General features: G+C 40.2%; 2 protein-coding genes and 1 long non-coding RNA gene across 4 annotated transcripts in view; 2 read left to right on the top strand and 1 right to left on the bottom strand.

Annotated features, from left to right (window-relative positions):
• sncgb (synuclein, gamma b (breast cancer-specific protein 1)) overlaps positions 1-6,739 on the top strand; it is a 12,899-nt gene extending 6,160 nt beyond the window's left edge. Inside the window, exons 4-6 of one of the 2 annotated variants that reach the window (XM_038735116.1) lie at positions 585-602; positions 1,532-1,573; positions 3,696-6,739. In XM_038735116.1, coding sequence (XP_038591044.1) covers positions 585-602; positions 1,532-1,573; positions 3,696-3,704 — 69 coding nt within the window. In that variant the 3' untranslated portion in view covers positions 3,705-6,739. The remainder of the gene's footprint in view (positions 1-584; positions 603-1,531; positions 1,574-3,695) is intronic. The other variant, XM_038735117.1, reaches the window with a different exon arrangement.
• On the bottom strand, positions 6,452-24,375 carry glud1b (glutamate dehydrogenase 1b). Its single transcript, XM_038735115.1, has 13 exons — positions 23,841-24,375; positions 19,816-19,896; positions 19,563-19,618; positions 19,115-19,178; positions 18,268-18,362; positions 16,543-16,722; positions 14,525-14,662; positions 14,152-14,289; positions 13,986-14,066; positions 13,301-13,424; positions 11,551-11,642; positions 8,929-8,991; positions 6,452-7,487 (listed from the first exon to the last, which is right to left on the bottom strand). Exons 1-13 carry the CDS (start codon positions 24,235-24,237, stop codon positions 7,368-7,370), a joined length of 1,629 nt encoding a protein of 542 aa, XP_038591043.1. The 5' UTR covers positions 24,238-24,375; the 3' UTR covers positions 6,452-7,367.
• LOC119915556 lies at positions 11,649-12,715 on the top strand. Its single transcript, XR_005446968.1, has 3 exons — positions 11,649-11,956; positions 12,307-12,382; positions 12,480-12,715. It is a non-coding gene; the product is annotated as an uncharacterized LOC119915556 (long non-coding RNA).

The following is a 24,375-nucleotide window of genomic DNA, read 5'->3' as shown; positions in this document are numbered from 1 at the left end:
TTATTTATAAATGAATTAGAGCTGAAAGCAATGACAATATTTATTATCAGTTAAATGAATAGATAATTTTATCTAGAAAATAGTTACATAATGTAGATTTTAATTTTATCAGTCTAGCTTTTACTAAATGTATTATTATTGCTTACATTGATTTATCGGTTAATCATTTCCACACTAAAATGACCAATGTGAAGATGTAAACCAGTATGTATTTGCTCAGCATTACTGTTTTTAACCAGATCTCAAAATATGTTATATCCATTAAATTTCAAATCCAGTTACATTGTGCTGTTTTTAAAACATTTTTCCTGAAACATTCATTTAATTTGTGACAGGTAACAGTGATGGCCGTTGTTCTGCTCTTATGTTTTGAACTCTGTGGTCAAACCTTCAGATGTTAGATGGCCTTACATCTAACTTTTGCATCTTGCATGTAGGCAATAATTTTTCTGTGTCTTGTGTGTTACCTCTTTTAGTATACTGTGGCGATGCTTCTGCCTTGTGTGTTCTGTGTTGCTGTTGTTCTCACCTTTTGTTGTTTATGTTGTTTGTGTGTTTGTGTCTCATCTGTGTTTCCCTGATAGGAGGAGCCGGTATACGAGGTGCCTATTGGACAGAGCAGTGTGGGATTATAGGTCATCCTGGGTGGAGGGTGGGGGGGTAGGGTGAAGGAGAGACAGTGAGGGGATACTCTGCATGCTACATGCACCAAGTTTATTAGGGACACCTGTACAATCTAATCCAATAAACCTGCAGTGAATGTTTTATGGTAGGAATTATTGCAGGACTGTTAGATTATATAAAAAGGCACTAAAGTGCACTAAATAAAATGGTAAGTGTATATTAGCTAATAGCTTACAGCAGGCTAAGTGAGCGTCAAGAGGTAAAAGAAGAAACTGAAGCTGCTGTGATGCTTCCCAAATTAAAATGGACAAATTCCCGCAGTACGGATAAAAGCTTCCATTATATTAAATGGACTGTATAACAGCAGTGTCTGTGAGTAATTCACAATTTCCTACTCTGAATATGATAGTAACACTTTCCTCTGACCTCTCAGACGCTCACTAGTTTGTGTGGTTTAAGCAACAATGATACTAAAATCCCCATCTCTAACCATGTAGCTCCTCTGTGTAGCATTAAGTGACATACAGGCTCTCAGCAACATCTCCAGCACGTCAGATAAGCCAGCGAATATATTCATAGCATGCATCAAAATAGCTTCATGCACTGCTCAGGCTGAACAAGGCCTGTGTACCTGGAGGCTTTCAGACGAAGGTCTTACATGCTGTAAAGCTCTAATCAACTAACTGACCTCCCTGGGAAGTCTTAAGCATGATCATAAGAGTGGAGTAGACCCTACAGCATGGTCTTTGTAGTGCTTTGTAATTTCACAGCTGGAGGAAAACCAAAGCTAGGTGGTCATTGGTGCTTGAGGCCCTCGTCCCTGCCATTACCTCAACCTATCATCCTAGCCCCCCCCACCTCTATTTTTAATCTTATTTATTCTAACTCTTTGTATCTCCACCTGCAGGGAGAATATGGAGGAATGGAGCAGGGTGGGGAAGGAGGAGAGGTAAGAAAACAGGTTAGAGAGCTGCAGAGTAGAGAATTTAAAAGCAGCTGCTTAGTCAAATTAAATTATGTGTGACACTTTTGGTCACACATACAGGTGCTGGTCATATAATTAGAATATCATCAAAAAGTTGATTTATTTCAGTAATTCCATTCAAAAAGTGAAACTTGGATATTATATTCATTCATTCCACACAGACTGATACATTTCAAATGTTTATTTCATTTAATTGTGATGATTAAAACTGACAACTAATGAAAATCCCAAATTCAGTATCTCCAAAAATTAGAATATTACTTAAGACCAATACAAAAAAAAGGATTTTTAGAAATGTTGGCCAACTGAAAAGTATGAACATGAAAAGTATGAGCATGTACAGCACTCAATACTTAGTCGGGTCTCCTTTTGCCTGAATTAATGCAGCAATGCGGCGTGGCATGGAGTCGATCAGTCTGTGGCACTGCTCAGGTGTTATGAGAGCCCAGGTTGCTCTGATAGTGGCCTTCAGCTATTCTGCATTGTTGGGTCTGGCGTATCGCATCTTCCTCTTCACAATACCCCATAGATTTTCTATAGAGTTAAGGTCAGGCGAGTTTGCTGGCCAATTAAGAACAGGGATACCATGGTCCTTAAACCAGGTACTGGTAGCTTTGGCACTGTGTGCAGGTGCCAAGTCCTGTTTGAAAATTAAATCTGCATCTCCATAAAGTTGGTCAGCAGCAGGAAGCATGAAGTGCTCTAAAATGTCCTGGTAGACGGCTGCGTTGACCTTGGACCTCTGAAAACACAGTGGACCAACACCAGCAGATGACATGGCACCCCAAACCATCACTCACTGTGGAAACTTTACACTGGACTTCAAGCAACGTGGATTCTGTGCCTCTCCTCTCTTCCTCCAGACTCTGGGACCTTGATTTCCAAAGGAAATGCAAAATTTACTTTCATCAGAGAACATAACTTTGGACCACTCAGCAGCAGTCCAGTACTTTTTGTCTTTAGCCCGGGGAAGACGCTTCTGACGCTGTGTCTTGACACAAGGAATGCGACAGCTGAAACCCATGTCTTGCATACGTCTGTGCGTGGTGCACTGACTCCAGCTGCAGTCCACTCTTTGTGAATCTCCCCCACATTTTTGAATGGGTTTTGTTTCACAATCCTCTCCAGGGTGCAGTTATCCCTATGGCTTGTACACTTTTTTCTATCACATCTTTTCCTTCCCTTTGCCTCTCTATTAATGTGCTTGGACACAGAGCTCTGTGAACAGACAGCCTCTTTAGCAATGACCTTTTGTGTCTTGCCCTCCTTGTGCAAGGTGTCAATGGTTGTCTTTTGGACAGCTGTCAAGTCAGCAGTCTTCCCCATGATTGTGTAGCCTACAGAACTAGACTGAGAGACCATTTAAAGGCCTTTGCAGGTGTTTTGAGTTAATTAGCTGATTAGAGTGTGGCACCAGGTGTCTTCAATATTGAACCTTTTCACAATATTCAAATTTTCTGAGATAGTGATTTTGGGGTATTCATTGGTTGTCAGTTATAATCATAAAAATTAAAAGGAATGAACACTTGAAATATATCAGTCTGTGTGGAATGAATGTATACATTATACAAGTTTCACTTTTTGAATGGAATTACTGAAATAAATCTACTTTTTGATGATATTCTAATTATATGACCAGCACCTGTAACAGCCGGTATCTGTACACTATACAAGCGTATCATATATTCTTTTTATGTAAAATCTTAATTGGAAAACTAACAAGTCAGTACAGCTGTCAGATAAATGTAGTGGAGTAAGAAACTACAGTATTTCCCTCTGAATTGTACTGGAGTAGAAGTCTTAAGTAGCATTAAATGGAAATACTCAATTAAAGCACAAGCACCCCAAAATTGTACTTAAGCACAGTCCTTGAGTAAATGTACTAAATTGCTTTCCACCCCTACTCATAACTAGGCTACTAAACTGATGTCATATCTAAACTGATGTTATAATTTCTGTGGAGTGCCTCTTTAACTTGTAATGGACTATTTTTATTACATTGTGATATTGCCACTTTTACTCAAGGAAATACTTCTTCCACCACTGACATGTTTCTATCTTTGTTTCCTTCTTTCCCTAATTCCAGGGGTATTAGTCTTCTTCAGGACCTCGCCTCCCGTGTTCTCTGGCGGCCCCTCGCTCCCCTCGCCTCGCTGTACCAGACTCCAGATGTCCAACATATTTTTTTGTGACTTTACAGAACCAAAATCAACTAAAACAGACTCTTCCGGATGCCGCCCCTCAACCCCCAACTCCCCGTTTGCCTCGTCACTCAGTGATGCTCCCACCTGTCCTCATCCCTTCTCCTCCCCTCTGACTTTCTGCAGCCTGTAGCGTAACCTCCACTGCCCGTCTTACCCTCACCTCACCCGTGTGTTAGTGTCATCCTGATATGAACCCCGGTGTTGTTACCGCCCCCACGCCTACCCACCCATAGGGAAATCTCACACACAAACACACAGGTACACACAAACAAAAAGAGATACACCTTCATTTGACACATGCATGAAACACACACATACAGTACATACAGTCAGAGCCAGCACAGACGCACACACTGGGCAAACATGTGTTAATTAACTGTAGGATTTTAGGTGTGTAAATACAGCTAAGCCTCTGCAGTCCACCACAATAACAATAACTCACTGCGAGACCGAGGCAGGGTGTGAGAGGGTGTGTGATCTGCTGTTTGTGCGCCTGTGTGTCCACAATAGCTTATATATATATGTGTGTGTGTGTGTGTGTGTCTGTGCGCGCACATATGTAGCTGCTGGCATATAAAATAAATCTCCAGAGGCTTGAGCAAGGAATTCGTGCATTGAGGACAGATATCATTCTGTTATGTGTGCAGTAGTTAGCTAGCTACAATAGGCTGCATGAACAGATGTGTAGAATGACTTGTCTTGTGCTGTAACTATAGAGTAGCGGCTGTTATGTGTAGCTTTGTATGGATTAGTGTGTGTCGCGCCTCAACATTTAGAAACAGGGTTATCACAGTGTCATTAACCAGTAAGCAATACACAAAGTCCTTTCTTATCAGCTTTTAAGAGTCGAAGAGTTTAACAGTTAATAAGTGTTGGTTTAATTAGATTTGTCAGGGTCATCTCCCTGCAAACAACCAGAGTCTGATATTTAAATTGTAATTGGTTCATGGAATTATCCTTCTTTCCAACACATCCCAGCCCACTTCAAACTAGCACTAAGAGCACCAGTTTCGCTCTAATTGTATAAATATAATGTGATCATGTATGCAGGACCCCATCACTTATAGTACTTAAGAAGCTGATTAACTTCTTCAACCCAGTCATTACAAACTTAATGTTAAAACCCTCACGGGATTGTCTGTTAAATCCTAGTAGAATATGTCATGCAGAACTTCAGTCCTGGGTTTGAATATTCCCCTCACAGGAAACATCAAATAGCTTTTCATGAAGAGCTCAAACAAGCTGATACAGAATATATGTCAGACACAAGGCAATAAGACTTTTCACATTAAAAGCTACTTCTGGCAAAAGCTGGGTTTACAAAAAAAAAATTCAAGGAGGAAATATAAGCAGCTGATATTGATTGCTTCTTGTTATTGTGTAGTTGCTTTTAAGTCTTTGTTAAAGTGGTCTGCATGCCATCGGACGAAACAAGCAGTCTTATTACAGTTACAGTGATGAAAAACATCATTCAGTGAGGGAATCAGTCCGCTAAGAGAGGAGAATGAAAGTTTGAGTTTAATCAGCTTTATGTGTAGCTCTGTGAACAGCTTGAATTCTGGGATATGTAGTTGTTTTTTAGGGTAGTTTTTATTTCACACTAACTGGTCTGAACCCTCTCAGTGCGACCACCTTTCACTGCTCGTCTGCCCGGCAATAGTGTGTGTGTCTGAATGCACTGTATGTGTGTGTGTGTGTGTATCTACACGTGTGTGTTAACATAGAACCGGTTCAGCCAGCAAAGTGTGTGAGTGTGTGTTTGTGTCTGGATCAGGTTTGTGTGTTTTTACTTTGAGGCCAATGGAAACTGATGACTGCATGTTGCCTTATCAAGCAATCTGACATTCACACACACCCATACACATAAGACTACACACTACACCACACTTGTATCAACACACACACATACAGCACACTAAACAAGACAAATCACAAATCCCACCTCAAATACACAAACACAAATATCGCACACCATGTTTAAGTTGGCATCAAAGCAGACTCGCTGATTTTATAAACAGTAGCAGTGAAATTAAAAAGGTTTTGTTGAAATCCAGCTACTGTGTCAAGAATTTATTTGAAGAGGAACACTGGGTGTTGGGGGAACACAGCCTGACTGAAAATGCAAAGTTTTTTAACATTACACAGTAAGATCAGTCAGTACAGTGGCTTAAACAAACAAAATAAAATCTGGAAGCAGATTTTGCTAGCTTTAGACAAAGTCAGGCTGTTTTCCAGATTCCAGCTATCACGCTAAGCTAAGCTAACGCCTGCTGGCCTTAGCTTCATATTGAACTTACATGAGAATACTATCGATCTTCTTTTACAAACGCTTATTTCCCAAAATGTCAAAATTTGCCTTTAATCTTGTGTTGGTCACTGTGAGTGCAGCCTGTTTTCCCATTACCCCCATGCTATTGTGCGTTTCTGTAATTCCCTCTTCCAGGCATCATGGACAAGATTGGTAAGGTTGTGGAAGACGTCACAGAATTCCTGGTTAACAAGATATGTTGCAGGATACTTTTTGATATGACTGTGTCTATCACACACATACACACACTTTTATTCATAATACAGGAATAATAGTCCACCCAGTTCGTGACAGAATAGTATGAAAATAAACTGATGCGATACTGTTGGATATTTTTCTGAACATTTTATTGGTTTCCAAAAAAATGAATAAAATAAAAACAAAAAGTAATTTCCCCCATAACAATTTTAATGTCAAAGAACTGGACGATTAAAACTGAGGGAAAATTCAGGGGGACGGGCGGTCACAGTGACACCTAGCCCCCTCCCTGCTCCCCTTTCATGGCCAGCGGAGGAGCTGCTTTTAAAATACGAGACAGAGCGACGGGAATAGAGGAAAAAAGGAGGGGACAAGGAATCAGAGAGCTTCAATCGAATCTCTTACAATAAAAATACGAACTATGAAAAAAAAACCTTCTTTGGGAATCCTTAACCATGGCAACTTCACTACTAACCTTCACATCTGAAGCGTGAGGACAAACTCAAGTGTAATAAAGTTACTATTCTCTTTTATTCACGTGAAGTTAATTCTATATCTAAATACAAATCCCTTTCAATTAAAGTTAAACTGAAGTGGCCATCTCCCTTTTAGAGCGGACAACTTTCTGAAATAAGGCACCTGTAGTGCTGTCAACTGTAATATCAACAGGAGGGTCACACGTGCATTCAGCGATCACAAAAAGGGCGCTTTTAACATTGCTGGCGCACAACAATATCATCAACCTTTCAATGCGGGCTACATCTTTTCTTCTGCCAGGATGTTACTTTCTATCTGCTTTTTCTCACTATAACCTCAAAAACAAGAACAGGGCAATGTTTAAACAGAGATGCATATATGGTATAATGACAGCACAAAGATCACAGGATAAATACCAGGATAGCCAGTGTCTCGCTGTACGTGTGCGTGTTTGTGTGTAGAAGAGCCAAAGAGCAGCGGTAAACAGTGATATGTTCTGAAGGCTGTTTAGAAGGTGGAAAAAGGAAGGAGAGGAAGGGAGGGAGAGGAAGTGTGGGTCATGATTGGCCATTTATGTGAAGGTAAGCCCCGCCTCATTGTAGACTTTGAAGACCTTCTCGATGGCATTGACGTAGGCGGCCGTCCGAAGGTCCAGACCCAGGTTGTACTTGCTTGCTGTGCGCATGATTTGCTATAAAGGCAGAAGAGTACACATGTTATAGGACTGAGCAGTTTAACTACATTTAACAACAGAGCCCAGACCACCTTTGAAGGACTGAGCTCATCCCAAGCAGACAAAAGAAGGAAGACTTGTGCTCGCTAAGGTTTAGTACCAGCACGGGTAACTGTTCCTTTAGGTTCTGTGCGGTTAAGACTTAATAATTAATAAGTAACCATTTTAATACAACATAGAATGTACATTCATTTAATATTTCTTTCATTGTCATACTGGTCAAAGAATTACAAGAAATCAGTAGAAAACATAAAGTTACACTTATTTATCAAGTACATGAATTTATCAACATGTATATCACATTTTTTTCATAACGTCTCATCATATAACAATAATTCCAATTAATATAATCACTGAATTACATGCACTGGACACAGATTAATTGGGGGAAAAAAATAGGTAAACTAACAAGTTGAAAAAACTTAAGTTAATTTCAGGATTTGCCAAAATTAACATTTACCCATTATAACAAGATGAGCATCCTAGTTACTGCAGCTAACAGTAGCAAAATTGACTCAAACTCCACCAAAAAGGAATTAGCAGGACCTGTTACACCAGTTATGTTACTGCCTGCAGCAGGCAACAATAACTATTTAAGACCTTTGTAAATGAAATTAAGACTTTTTTAGACTTTTGAGGCAGGTGAATTCAATGCTTTTTTAAAACTTTTCAGATCTGTAGATAACCTGTTGGAAGTGACAGCTGATCATCCTTTTATGTTTTTTACAATTTATTTTTGCAACATTTGACCTTGATCTTTAATTTTAGTGATGATACGGTATTTATTGTGTCGGGTTGTTGGTAGCATGATGTTGTCTTCCTAGACTCCTGTATCTGAGCTATCTTTACATAAAGGACAACAAAGGAACTTTGACTTTATTGGAGATGCACTGTATCCCGTCAGATCGGCAGAAAATACTGACATTATTAAAGATCGTTTCAGTTTATTCACATATTTTGATGTCGAAATGACTAGTAGGTACAAAAAGAAGCACTTTTTGTGGACGTAATTTTGATCTAAGCGGATTTGGTAGTGGCCAGATGTGATCATACACACTTAATAAAAATTCTTTGTCCATTTAACTGTTTTTACAGCCACAGCAATCTCTGGACTAATGTTACCTTACATAAAAATAATCCTAATGGAGCTATATGCAGTGATGTATACTGATTTTAAAGTTGGGAGAAAGACAGAACTGGTACTAGATCATTGAATTGGTTTACAGTAAGATGGAGGGTGTGACAGAAGATTTCTGAGAGAGACAGCACTAATCTAACATTTCCAGTTCCATTTCTGAAGTGTAAATCATATGTTTCATCTTAGTTTACTGTACAACACAATACAGTGCCTGTTCACTAAAACACATTCGTACTGTGTGTGTTATGTAGGATCACTTACCCGGGCAGATCTCTCCATCGTGTAGGCCAACCCAGAGTGAACAATGTCCTTCTCAGAGGCACCCTGCAAAGGAAGATGAATGTTAACCACACATTCAATCTCAAGAAGGAGACTTCTTGAGAAAAGTGTGCATGCAAAGACGTCCTGACATGATCAGTTAGCGCATCAACAGAAAATGTGTCATTAACAACAAACATTAGCTTGGTTGCATATATTCACCGTTCGGTATTTATTTTAGACACTACTTTGGTAACTTGTGATGGGCATTTGTAATTTTATTTTACAGTGCACAGGCATCTTTAATGGAAATATTAGTTGATATTTCTACTCAGAAGGTAACAAATGATAATATGTACAAATATGTATAAGGCCATTGTAAGCATGTATTTCTTAAACGTAGTCTTTGTTATTCAAAGTGGGCAGGGTTCACTCCTTCTGGCCGACTGTCAATCACGGGGATGAAGATGCTTTTATTCGCGAGTGCCAGGAGGTTTGAGTGTTACGTTGCCTTGGTTGTGGACCTGTGTATCAAGTATTTTAATTTTTCAAGTATAAGGTGTTACGCACCTTTCAGGTCATAGAGTGCAGAGTACACTGACATGACATGCCAATACAAAGTGGAAGTAAAACAATATGCTTCATTATCCTCTTAAAATTAAACCTGTGATACCTGTGTTGATCCTATATATGTATTTCGATTGTATGTGTTGTTTCACAGCAAACAAATCTACTAACTTCTATGTATGTTTTATCATGATAGTAGCAGAAGTAAGAAATTACTGGGAGACGAGAAAAATATCTGAATCAAAATGTAAAACAATTATTAATACTAACAGGCAATAAGAAGCTCCCAAGTGGACTCTTTGGTATTCTTTGGCATACGGCCCGTGGTTTGGCAGTTTTGCTCAGAAAGTAACAAAAGATATGTACAAATATGAAGAAGACCTTTGTTGCATGTCTTTCTTAAACGTAGTCTTTGTTATTCCAAAGGGCAGGGTTCACTACATAAGGGCAACTGTCAATCAAGGAGAATTAAGATGCTTTTCTTTGCGAGTGTCAGGAGGTGTGAGTGTTATGTTGCCCCGGATATGGACCTGTGTATCAAGTATTTTGCAAAGCACACTGACATGACATGTGAGTATAAAGTGGAAGTAAAGCAATATGCTTCAATATCCTCTTAAAATTAAATCTGTGATAAACATAAAAAGGACTCCAGATTTTATTTCAAGACCACAACTGTGGGAATATCGCAAAATCACCTGTGGATTGTGTGATTTATTTGCTAACATCTTAACTTTGATTGAATGTAAATCTTACTGCTTCAAATGTAGCCAATAACGTGACTTATTGCTGATCTCAAAATGTTGTTGCTGTTAACGGCTGTCACCCCTCCCTGCCTCCTTCACATGTCCTGTCGTCGTCTGGGAGCAGGAGGATTTATCCGCCAAATCTTTGTAATATAATTTAGCTACCTAAACCATAAAGAATCTGTATCTAGAAGAAACCACAAAGCAATCTGTAAATTTTGCAGTGCAACGCTTATGGAACTTTTATTGGCACTTAGAAAGCGTAAAGAAAGGTAAACTATATGTTAGTGACGTTAGCTACCAATCTACATAATGTATGTTTCAGGGCACTAGTTTCAGTTGATTGCCAGCTATTTGCCACATATCTAGGTCCACAAGCTACCTAATTGTGTTACCAAATTGAGGGAAGTAGCTAAAACAGTGTTAACCTTGTGAAATATTGAGTTGATAGCGAATGTGGTGAGAACTTGTCCCTAAGGTACCTTTTTGCTTGTGATAACCAATGATGAGACAGGCCACATGAAGTTGCTAATGTTAAGTTACATTAACCTTAGTTAATGTCAGCTGCATACAGCTCCCGACATTAAAGATATGCGGCACGGTACCGCTACCTAATTTGATCAGATTACATTCAACTTGCTCATGTCACTAGGTACAAAACAAGGAAATGCAGATTGCATCTAACCATGGAAAAGGAGAGTTGAATAAAGATGCTGAAGTTGATTTCTGCTCTTACTGTTTGGATGTAGGTGTTTTTATGGGAAATTGATATTTCAGATCTGAGTGCCCATTTTATGTTCCACATCTTATGTGTTATGTAGTGCGGAGCACGGGTCTTGGTCTTGACTTGGTCTCAACAGTGATTGTGGGCTAAACTCACAAGTATTTCCTCACTGCTAAATCCAAATGCATTCTTCTGGGAAAATTTCAGAACATGCGCCGTTGCGAAATACACCCCTTTCATGCAAATGCACACCATCTCAAACTAACCAACATCTTATTCACCATCGTAGTACCGTTTAACTCCTGTGCAGGCGGTCAGAGTTGATAACCCTGAGTTAACCTGATAAACCTGAGTAGGCTGAACTCCCTTCGTAGTACAGGCCACTGGTCTTGACCACAATACTAGTTGTAATGCCTTTGTCAGTGTCAGACTTGGAGTGATAGCATGTGGCTATTTCCTGGAGGCAGTATGTGTCAGTGCAGACCTGATACTTATCGAACTTGCAAAAGTGTCAGTAGAAAATAATCGTTCGCTCATTTTTGATAATCACTTGTCCGTTCATGGAAGTGTGTGTCAGCAGATATTACTCACAGCAACTCTGGCCTGGAAGTCAGCAGTAGGTACTACAGGGATGGGTCCTCCCTGCTTGCCAAACTTCCTCTCTAAACTTTCCTGCACAGACACTAAAAGGGAAAACAGAGGAAAATTACAATTCAAGACACATCAGAGGCTTCTTTTGTTTCTGTATCAACAATAAACACCAGTTATGACACACCCTGCAAATTTTTCTGGTTTTACAACTCTACATTCTTCATTTGTGAAAAATAATCCAGCTATTTTGATTGGCTGTATGTGAACAAGACAGAGTATAAATACAGAAGGAAAATAAGTTGAGAGAAATCATTTCTCTTAGACAGAGACACCACATCAGCTGATACCTGCTGACACAGCAACATCACCGCTTCTGGCTGACTTGTCAAAAATTCAGCAAAAATAAGTAAGTAAGAATCTAAAAAATCTTGTTAACAGATTTGTTTTTAATTTAGAATCTTTTTTCCTTGTAGTTAAATTAAAAGTAATCTTGCATTTAATACATCAGCAGCCGTGACGTACAGCAGCCAGGTAACCTGTACAGCTAGGCGAGGTTTGAAGGAGAAGTTGTGAATTATTGCTTTAGACTACTACTAAACAACATGAAACACTTGCAGTAAAAGAAGAGTTACAGTACAGTTTCACAGTGCAGAATGAAGGCGGGGGAGGTAGAGGAGATAGATTATGGGCAGGTTCGACTTTAGAACATCCACATCTGATGTGAATCCTGATCTGAGGTTTGTCTTGTGCCTTCAGGAAGCAGCTGTAGAACCAGAGTATCTGCCAACCCGCTGAGCAATCCAGAGCATCACAACGCAAAGAGAAATACAAGGTATAACACCACAGCAATTCTAAGTACTGAATGTGTTGTACCATTAATCAGTAGCATGTTAATTTACAAAACTTAATTGTTTTTTGTTTTAATATAGATGGCAGCTCGTCCTTTTGAATACCCTGAAGAATGTAACGAAGTTGACATTAGAGAGCAAACACTGAGTGCAAATCCAGACACTCTCTATTATGATAAAAGAAAATGTGAAAAATATAACCTGATTTTCAAAAGCCAGTATCCTCTAAGCGACTGGCAGAATGTCATTAAGATAAAATATCCAAATCTTGAGGAAAGTCAAGAGACTGTGGTCAGACTCAAGTCGGTCGACGGTACCATATCTATATATAGCCGGGGTGGAAAGATTGTAGTGCATGGACAGAAACTGAGAGAACAGTTTGAGCAAGATTTTGAAGAAATGGTTGAGTCATGCATGACAGCAATAATGGAGAACTTGGAAATAAATAATGAGGAAGGATCCCCTGATCAGCCAGAGGGTGAGGACACACCATCTAACCCACGCACCAGCCAATCCAACCCCAACTGATGAGAAATAGATTGTCTGATGTAAGAACGGACGGAAACAACAATAAATTCATTAATAACTGATCATTATAAGTGATATTAATTTTTTCCCTACCATTTTATTGTATTAAAAAGGTAACTGGGTTTTAAAATCTATTACATTCTATTTTTACTTCAGATTTTAAGTACATTTGTCATGTACTACACATCTGTACAATCTCTAGTTCGGGTGTTTATATGTTGTTTTAGATTTGTGTTTCAAGAGTTAAAAATCTACTACCATGTGTAAAAGGAACATCTAATGAATAAAGTATCTTCTGATTGTGTCTCATGACCCTAGCACATTCTAGTGTGTCTGCATGTTATGGAGGAAGTAAAGAGCATTCTTGTACTCACTGAGCAGGTGGTAGTTTGAGTCTCTCTCATATTTGAAGGTCAGTCTTCCATAGCTGACATGGTTGAGATTTTTCAGCCACTCGAAATAAGACACTGTCACACCGCCAGCATTCAGGTACATGTCCTGCAGGATGAAACATCACATACTCATCAGACATAGGCCTTTTTCTTCACTCTGTTCACACTGTATGTTTTGATTTTCCTGTTAAATAAAACCATTGGAATAAACTATAAAATGCTGAAATACTTATTTTGACAAAAAATAAATAAATCTGTTGTTCAGAATCTTTTATTCTGCTTACTGTTTGGGTTTCACCTTCATGGTTCAAATATATTATATTTAAACAATTTTTCTGTAACATTAAATATTCATGATTAAATAAGTAAAAATAAAAATAAATAAAATAGGAAAAAACATCCTCATGTTTTATTTTTAGCACTCAACAACACACAGTTAATCTGCTTCATCAGGACTGGATGTGTGTGGTTTGATCAGATTTGATTGACAGTGCTGGAAAACAAAGCAAACATCCCCAAAAGTATCATCAGGTTTTGACTGAAATGTTGCTAAATCCTGATTGGTGCTCAGAAGTATGTGACATCACATTTTCACCCACTTCAAACCAGTAAGAAGAGCTCAGATAAAAACACAAATACTCAAATCTTGTGTAAAGTGTGCGCTTACAGGAATAACCATGACGTTGTTCTCCAGAAAGATCTTATCAGCATCTGGGGTGGTGGGACCATTGGCACCCTCAGCAATGATCTGGAACAGACAACACACACTTAATATGAGTGTGACCAAGTTGCCCTGTCCTTAATCATGAAGGTAAATCAAAGTGAGTGTTTACCTTGGCCTTGATCCTGGGGGCATTGTTACGTGTGAGCTGCTTTTCTCCGGCTGCAGGGATCAGGATGTGGCAGTCGGCTTCCAAAATGTTCCCTTCGTAGGGTTTGGCTCCTGGGAAGCCCACAATGGTGCCATGTTGCTGCAGAACGCACAGACACACAAGAGAAAAATATTAACTTGTTCCCAAAAAGATCTTCTGACAGCGATACTGTTAAGTGAGAATGAATCAGTGGACAGAAAGGAAGAACTGATGATTTTGGGAAGGGAAAACAGAGTAAAATAGAGAACAACTTTGACTACATAATAAAAGAAAGAAAGGATAAAAGGGATAAAGAGGTGAGACATAATTGAGAAGAAGGCAGTTGTGCTGGTACCAGTTTGTAGTCCTCCAGCTGCTTGGGGTCGATGCCCTCTGGGTTGTAGATGGCTCCATCAATCTCACCGATGCCAACACACTTAGCCCCAAACCTGTGCAGGTACCTCATGGAGTGGAGACCCACATTACCAAAGCCCTGTGAAAAATCACAGCAAGGTCATCATCACCATGGTCCAACATCACCATGATATTCAATTTTAAATCATTACATAATATCAATAGTATAAATTTAATTGTTACACCCCGTTTTACTCAACCATAAACTAGGATAAGCTCCATGCGACTACATACTCTGGTGCCACCGTGTGGCCACTTTAAGTTCTAACATCATTATCATCCACTGTAAGGACCTGAAAACTATTCTGTGTAAATGTGTGTGAAAACTGGAAACAGGACAAATTATCAAAACAGGTAAAGGTGGACAGAAGTGATGCTATCTGTGGCAAATCTTCTGCTGCAATCTAAAGTGTATATAAATACATGAAAAAAATACATAAAAAAAGATACTTCATTACTGATGCCAAACTCCTGTAAATACAATATTCCCATTAAGTCCAATCACTGATTGCAACCTCGCCCACAATGATCTAACGGCCACACTGTCCATCAAAGCAGCGCATGTGCGTCATGGATTCATTTCGGCATTCATTTCGGCGCCCATGTTAACAGGTTAGAGCAGCATTTTTCACGCGTGGCTGCAGCGACGTTTCATCAAGACAGTCTGAATCCATTTTTCGCGACATGGCTGCAGTGCTCAGCAACAATAGTACCATAAAAAGACGGTTTATAGTCATATCAACATCATATCAGCAAAAAGTACACCTTTACCTATGTTGCTGCTACTGCAACAGAAAAGCTAGAGGGATTTTAATCTGAAATAGACAGAAGAGGTTGAATAATATTAAAAAATAAAATGAAATTATATGTCTCACATATTCTACAGATATAGACATAGAAACTGTTGTCTGTGTGGACACCACACGTGTGTGAGCCGCAGCATATCAGCAAGGTACCCGTCATACATAGGTAAGTTAGGCAGTGTGGCACAAGCAGAAGACTACCAGAGATTAAAGGATAGGAATGTCTGTGTTAATAGTAGAGTAAAATCTCTAACGTGGCCATTCTAGAGATCTGCTCTCTCCTCAATCACTAATACATCTCTAAGAAAATCTAATCTCAGCACAAAATAATCCTCAAACACAGACACATAGGGATCAGCTTTTTGAACATCCACGTCATGATTCAGCGGTTGTTACCGCTTCTTCTCTTCCTCAGTGACGCCCTTCTCATCCCTCACCCCAATACCCTCTCCACAAACATCATCCCTTTTCAACATCTCTTATTGTTTGTTTATTGTTGCTGAAAAACATCAGCTTCTTTACAAATCTCTATAAAAGGAAGGAAACAAGCATGATCAGATCCTCTTTTATGTGTCTGGTGATTATAGAAAACACTCCAGGAAAACAGCGGAGGCCATTGCCAAGGGGTTCCCTGTGAATGTGTCAGTGTGTGCTTGTGTCCATGACACGTGAGGAGCTGTCATGTGACAAATGGAAGTGAAACTGCTAACTACTCTGAGATCTTTCATCCCCACAGACACACTTCTTCCAGATACAGTTTAAATCAGAGGTATCCTTATAGAAAGAACAGTCTTTCCATGAGTATCCTGTTGCTTTGCTCTGTTTCTTTCTATTGTTTTTCTGTTTATTGCAGTTGAGCAGTTTCTACAACTAAAAGACTGTTAATTGCGCCCACTCTCTCACAGAATCATCATTTCTCATGAACAAAGAGGTTCTCCTTCAGTTCCCCACAGTCTGCTCGAAGAGACGACGAGATCAGGGCCAAGCTAAAACAGATGGCACTGCTCTGATTGAGACGTAGCTCTAAAACCCCTCATCATGAGTTCAAATGAAAACTTTAAATCCTGTGAGTATCTGCAGTACATTTGGGGTCTCATCTTTCCTCTTGAGTACAATGTTTCTACTGTGATCAAACCATGCCAGAGTGTGTTTGTACCTGGATGACGAAGGTCTTGTCATGGAAGCCTGGTGTCAGGCCCAGCATGCTCATGTAGGACGCTTCATTAATGAAGTTCTCGATGCCGTGGAAAACTCCACGACCGGTGGCTGAGATACGTCCGTGGATTCCTCCCTGGCTGATGGGCTTTCCTGTCACACATGCATGGGCGTTGATGTCCTGCACACACATACTGAGAAGGTCAGACCACATAGTCCATATAGACTTAAGAAAATGATGTACACAGCATTGGTAATGATTGGAGGATTTTGTCTCCAATGACCAAAACTTCTTGCAGGAAAAATAAATGATATTTCATTAAGAAATCTGCTACTTTATGAATTTAATTCAATACAGTTGGAGATTTTTGGGAACCTGCATCTAGTGACTATTTAGTGTTACTGCCCCTTTCTTTTCTGCTTCAGCTTTCGGCCATGCGATATCTGGTTTTAACTGCTTAACATACACACCAAGAGGTTGTGTAGTGCCACCCTACGAGGCAGTGAGACAGCTGACTACACATACTCACTACCCATAATCCTCAGCCCTCAGATACCCAGAGGAGGAATGTATCACCCACTCCAAAGCCCTGCCTGGAGTATCTGGAACAGACACATGACTAGGTAAGGTGAGACGAGGTTACAGAGGAAAGGGAAACTAAGAATCATGGGGAAAGGAGGGGTTGAGATGTGTAATAACATATGAAAATCTAAATTAATTAACACTAAATGCAATTTATATTTCTTTGAAGTAGAAAAATTAAGATTAATCCACCACAATGCATTGCAATGATTGTTGTCATTAAGATTTTACGCAGGTATTTAGACAGCTTGATGTATATTGATTAATCGGCAACCTCTGGGGCTGAAAAAAGAAAGCCAAAGCGGAACTGCAGTTCCTCAAATGGCTACTTGATGTTGGCCTAAAACAAGTCAATCCCCATAGACCCCTGAGGTTAAAATGCCAAACTTTACAGCAGTACTAAACAGGCTAGTACAAAAAAAAACAAAACAAAAAAAAACAGGTTTGGTCTCACTCACCCGTTTAAATAATATTAAGGCTTAAAGTTATGCATTATTTATATTAAGGCTTGACGTTATGCAAGAGGCCATACCAAGATGGTAACTGCTAGGGCCGCCCCTGCTCTTCAGAAGCCTATAGATGACATCTCAGACACTAAATCCATGTTTTATACAGACTGTGATATTGATTCTACATGTATCAAAATATCCTTTGTTTTGCTGTAATTTTATCCGCTCACAATCACACCTGTTTAAAAACAGACACTGATTACACTAGTGTACTGAAAAAAAAAACCAAGGGCCAAACATGACTAAGTATAGTAAGAATCTGTCAATAAAATATCTGATTTCACATAGGAAATAACACAGAAAATCAATATGGTTGTATAAAATTTAAGTACCCATCTGCTGGAATAGCTGTGTGAACATGTTTAAACACACAAATTAGTAAATATTTTCACACATCTTTATTCAAATAATCCCTGTTTGAGGTTTTGATATGAGAATGATATCACACACACACACACACACACAACACACACAACACACACACACACAGGAATGTTTCAGTGGTCGGCTGGGAAGGGAGCGCCAGGAAACAACTGAATGACTAATTCCTTCCTTATAATTTGGCCATTTTGACCATTTGTACAAAAAAAACAGCAAAGACATCCAGCTTGGTCGTGTATGTCTGAGAACTCACAGTGTGTGCAATGGTGTTGGCGTATGTGTCAGCAATCCAGGACATTTCCCTCTCTCCTGTGCTCATGTCTGGAGCCGGGACATCGATGCCAGGTCCTGGTGAAGAAAGCCGAGTACGAGAGAGAGAGTTAATAAAGCACGCCATTGTCTGTGCTCATAGACTTCAACATCACAAACCAGGTTTCAGTCTTGGTACTTCCACCAAGTCACTGGAAATATGAATCTGAATGATAGGGAATATGAGTGTCAGGCTTTGTGTCCTTGTGTCATTTATATACACATGTGCCCTTGAGGGCCTTGAATGCTCGCACAACGTCCAAAAACAGAAGTCACGCAGAGAGGTGGGGGATGGGGCTACAGTGAGAGAAAGAAAAGGACGACTTTCTCAACAGGGGCAATTTGACCATGTTACACTCAACAGGGAAGTGATGTGATGTGTACAGTGGGTACTACTTTGCCTCCTGGGTGGACATAAATTCACTAGTAAATAAAACCAAGTGGTGGGAGACATCCATCAGCTATGGCTGAACGACTTTATGACCGACAAACAAATATATACATTAGGAGATTGGTTGTTATTTCTGCTTTCTCCACTTAAACTCTGGTTTAAGTTGAACTTCTATATCAGCCCCACACTTCTTTTTCACCATAATTAATTGTCTCTCTTTTCAATTGAGTTTTTGGCACACCCAGAGCTACTCCAACCTGAATAAACAGCGCTAGATGACAGGAAATGTTTACTTCTCAGGGTGGAAACATTCACCCTTGCTACCACAGCCATGGTATCTGAGTCAAATAACAATATGAATACTGTCACGCAACAAATACCAAGCCGTGCAAAAACTCACCAATAAAACCCTTCTTGGCCAGCTCAATGGTGAATCTCCTGGTAATCTTCTCCAGCTCATTATCCTACGACAGACAGACACAGTATAGTTTAAAAACATGTTGCTTGGTTACAGTATAATAAAACACTTAAGGAAAGGAATTTATTAAAACAAAAATGGGCTACATAAAAGGACAAAGACACAGTGCACTATTAAAAGCAATCCACAGTGTCACAACCATACAAAACATCATCCTCTCTTTGGATGTGAGAAAAAGACAGAAAAAAAACAAAAAAAACAGGAAAACTGATATCCCTCCCTGGACAGCCAGCCATGTGCATGTTAATTCTCATCTTACGCTTTGTTGCTTTCCTTCAAGTATTATAGCACATAGTTAAACATGACATGCATCTCTACGTGTGCATGCAAGTGTGTGTGGGAGGGGGATGATTAACATTAGAAGGCTTACAGAGTAATTCCTGGGGTTGATCTTGACTCCAGCTTTGGCTCCTCCAAATGGCACATCTGGGGGAGAATAATACAGTTAAAAAAACGACAGTAACAATTGCATTCTTGTGTCAAACACACATGACTTTAAGATACAAACATATATTCGCTTTTTGTATTGTGAATTTGTCCAATCAAATGGTATTAATATGTGTGTGGAGATCAGGGGATAACAAGCAGGAGGCTTTGTGGAAGGCTAAGACTTTAATACTTACCAACAACGGCGCACTTGTAGGTCATCAGAGAGGCTAGGGCTTTGACCTCATCCACAGACACATCTGTACTGTAACGGATTCCTGAGAGAAGACACACATACAGAGAACTGTTACAACACAGCCACCACACAAAAAAGAAAATGCAAGCAAGCAAAATGTACAGAAATGTTTTGTTTTTTTTGTATGATAAAACAAATAATTTCTAACCATAATTCATGTGCACTGCATTTTGACATTTTTATATGTTAGGCAATGAGTTCAACTGCCTTGTATATTTGCAGTAGTATTAAGTGTTCAGACTGCAACATGGGGAAATCATTACCCTACACCGAAATAGTCTCCACTACAGTATACACGTGCAGCTCAACAACAGAAAAGGGAAATGAAAAGCAGAGATAGAGCAAGACTGACAGAAGACTGGACTAGTGATCAAAGTATGTTCTCCACAACCACACAAGTCCATACCAACAGGTCAGAGATCACCAATTGTGGCTAGCAGTCACGTTAGCAGCAAAAAAAAAAAAAAGGGGGGGGGGGGGGGTGTACCAAATTAACCAATCCCAGCCCTCCATTCTGAACCCAGCCCATCGAGCTGCAGTCATTCCTTCCTGTTGTCTGGGGTTTACTACCGTTGCCACAGTAACATGTGTGGGCCAGCCAGTGTGCGGCGTTACATGAGATCATACAGCCAGGCTGCCCAAGTCATACCATCCGGCAGAACCAAATATAGCTCATCCAGAGTTAGCTTATGCAGGGAAAGGGCAAACTGCACGCTTTATGGGGGCAAAAGCAAAAGTGTGTTTATTTTCATGTATTCGACTGGAAGCACATAAAACACAGGATGCGCAAGTAAAAGCCCACCCACTCTGATGTCATCTTTAAGTGCCTAAATTACAAATTTTTTGGCCACCTACTTTTTTATGTTACTGCAGTCAGAGGAAAAGCTCAAACCTCCCAAACAAAGCTCCATCTTTAAAAGCGCTGCTGTGGTTCTCCCTCCGTCTTTATTTCCTTTTAGCCAAAGATCAGCTGAGTTACCCCGAGCTGACGGAGGACAATCTTTAGCTCACTGATCAAATTAAAAAGGGAGGGAAAAAAGCCTGGCTGCCTACCCATCCCCCATCCATGTATCCACCCAACCAACAGCTCACCACAGCAACCAGATCCAAAACATATCCGTAAACACATTCCTTTGAAAAGAAAAACAGATTTTTTTTTTTTTTTGGGAATAAACTGAGCCCACGCTTAAATACAGAGTTCCTGAGTCAGAGCAGTTTAGTTTATACAGTCAGGCCTGAAGACCCGACATGATTGGACTGTCTGCTTCAGTGCTTCTCTGGTCTAAAGCAACACATAATGGTGCATTTGATCTAAAATTACTGGTTCAACTATTCAGTGTATTTGCCCTATCCTGATATTTTCCTTAATAACTGTTTCATCTTATTAAGTGCCTTTTTTCCTTAAATGCACAGATTATGCACCCAAGTCTTGTAAAATTGTGATACTTTAATTAGACACATAATTATTCATGCTATTAGAAGCTGTACTATTAACATTTTCCCCCCAGAAGTATAAAAAGAGAAAGACGGATTCACTTCTGGTGGTGGTAAGGCCTCTCAAATAACAGGACTCTGAATATATCCATTAAAGCTGATGTAAATGACATAATTATAAGCACGATATTGTTATCTGGGTGTAATAATCCACAATTGATTTATAAATGGTGTGTGTGGTGTAAACTTGTCTAGGAGAGATTTTGTCTCAGTGGCAAAGACTCTACTGAACAGCTATTAACGTTTATACAATATGGTGTGTCCCTCCGTATCTAAGCAACACTGACATACTGCTGCACTTATGGTTGTCACGTGAAATATCCCGCAGATTTATTCCACTTCTGCACAGAAAGGAGAAGGATGTTGACAATTTAGCAGACAAAACAAAACTTGATAGGGTTGTAATCTAACAGTGGGACAACTTCCCACATATTCTTTTCTGGGGTGTGCAAACAACAAGACACACACACACATTAAAACTCTCGCTTAGTAGGCAGTAGAGAGCAGTGTGGTCCAGTTGCTTTGTGTAGCACCATATGCACACACAAAAAAAGCCTTTGCACTTTGCATTTTGAACACAGCCGAGGGTCTATGCACTGTATTAATGATTAAACCCACTGAAAAAAATACCTACTCTTACACTTGTCCCAACTCTAGTATCCATGACTTTGGCATAAGGGACCTATCAGACTTGTTTAATGAGCCACTACAATTAATAATCTATTAATTAAATTAAATTGTGTAAAGTGCATTTTTATTTTTATGTGTAGACCGACTTAAGATCTGAAACAAGAGACTCCTGAGTTAATTGTAGGATTAGTTCTAGTAGTTGCTGTAACAGTGATTCCTATGATAATTATTATTATGGACAAGATCTTGTAATTTGGCAGGCTAAGCAACAAGTCCAAATTATGAGTTTCATTGTACTTTCATATGTCTGCTCTTTCTTTGCCACTAAATCTGAATGAAACGTTAACATACCATTGTGACCATTGGTTAGCTGCACCTTGGATCTGGATAAGGCAACACGAGAGGAAGATATTTAGAAATGCTATCACTGTGGAGGACTGTTGATGCCAAACTGGGTTTTGATTTAGCTTTGGATCGATGTAGGCTAATGCTTGGCTCTCCTCCAGTTTTTATGAGATGGATTGAGGCAATGATGCTCTTTTAATGTTAATGATTTTACCTACATGGCTTCTCTGAGTGATTTCCCACTGATAACTGCCTGGACAGCCTGTGGCGCCGGACATTCATAAATTGGTGCAATGATGCATTACGGCTTGGGGGAGAAATCAGTGGATATTTTATCTAGGTACCAAAAATGATACACTCTGCTTAAAAAAAAAAAACTGTACAGCACAGTGCCCATGCACAGTGTACATAAAATATGCCTCCCTAGAATAGGTCCACATTCGCTAAGTCAAGCAGATACCATGGAAAGGTCATACCAGGCCAATTTCTGCTCCACACCATTTACACATGCCCTTTGACTGACGGCTGACTGAATGGCATGTCTGTTTCTACTGAGAATCCTTCCACACCACAGCACCCTCCCCCAACCTGTCACGCTACTGACAAATAGGAGTGCCAGGAAAAACAGCCACCCCCTCGCCAGCTCTTACACACCTCCTGTCTTCCTATACATCACATCCCTCTGTTCATAATTACCCAGGGTGCACTGTTGTAGCAGCCCATAAAGCCACTGCTTTGAACCTTGAACCAAAGAACATATGTTGCACTGTCATATATCATACCTACACGTTGCCCATCAAGCTTTTTTAAATAGTGATTTTTTTGTATTTGTCTGCAGAATGAGATAAGCTCACATTGTATAGATCTGCTGTTGACACTTCTATGTTTGTGTATGAATCACCTGACAGAACAGATCTTCACCAGTGAAAGTGTGTTTATGCAGCCAAGGCCTGAAATGCTTAATAACATAACACCTGAAGTCTTCAGGGTCTGCCCTCTCCATCACACCATACATCTGACACACAAATTAGAATTGACAGTTGACCAGATATGTGATAACAAGAAGTAAACTGCAATGGATTGTTATAAACGGCATTATGGGCTGCTTTACATGAAAGACAAGATTTAAGGTGGCTAGAGATCAACACTGTTCGCAAAGTATGGGGTTGCAGCAGTTTGACGGCTAGCTTGCTGCACGGTAACAGAGTACAGTAACGTTACAGCCACACGTGAACAGGAAGGCCTCTGTAACTTAACCTGCACAGAAAGTCTCGTGTGAGCAATGCGCAGTGGTGAGATGCAATAAACAAACAAGAACAAGTAAGTTAAGCAGCTATTACAAAGGGTGGAGCGTGACGGTAAACAACAGCGATGTTAGCAGTTTTTCACAGCAGCTGCCGTGTGTTAAAGTGGCTAATTTTACTGCTAACTAATGCTAAACTGCTGGCTAAAGCTAGCTGTCACTGGGGCCAGTCGGGGATGTTTGGCTCATCTTACCCCCTTTGCAGGGTGTCCTGTGCTGGCTGTGCTGGGCGCGGTACCCCTCCACCACCTCCCACTCTCCGTTATCCCTCTTGATGGGGAAAGACACGCTCAGGACGTGATTACAGGGCTTGATGATGCGCAGGATGCCCCTCACACGGTTCCTCTTCTGCTCGGGGCTCTCCCTGGTCTTCAGATCCTCCACCAGCTTGTCCTCGACGATGGACGCGCCGCGGTCGAAGAAGCCCTCGACCATCCTGAAGAAGTTGGGGTCGTCGGGCTTTTCCGCCGCATCGGCGTAGCGACGGACCCGCATCAGGGACGAGGACACCGGGAGAGCGGAGTCCACGCACCCCGAGGCCAGGGCGCTACCCGCAGAGCGGCTTAGCAGCTCCCCGAAATACCGATACATGACTTAAAATGGCTAAATAACAAATAGGCAACTAAACAACACGGACGATGGGGGTGACGACAGGAGAAGGGAGGAAGAATGAGCGACACAGCGACTCCTCACCGTGTCCTGTCCTCTGGCCGAGTGGAGAATGGCATG

The sequence above is a fragment of the Micropterus salmoides genome, unplaced genomic scaffold, assembly GCF_014851395.1.
Source record: "Micropterus salmoides isolate LMB-PRFRI ecotype aquatic unplaced genomic scaffold, ASM1485139v1 Ms_hic_scaffold_21, whole genome shotgun sequence".
In the NCBI taxonomy this organism is placed as follows: domain Eukaryota; kingdom Metazoa; phylum Chordata; class Actinopteri; order Centrarchiformes; family Centrarchidae; genus Micropterus; species Micropterus salmoides.
Note: the sequence above shows the minus strand (reverse complement) of the source record. Positions and strands in the feature narration are given on the sequence as shown.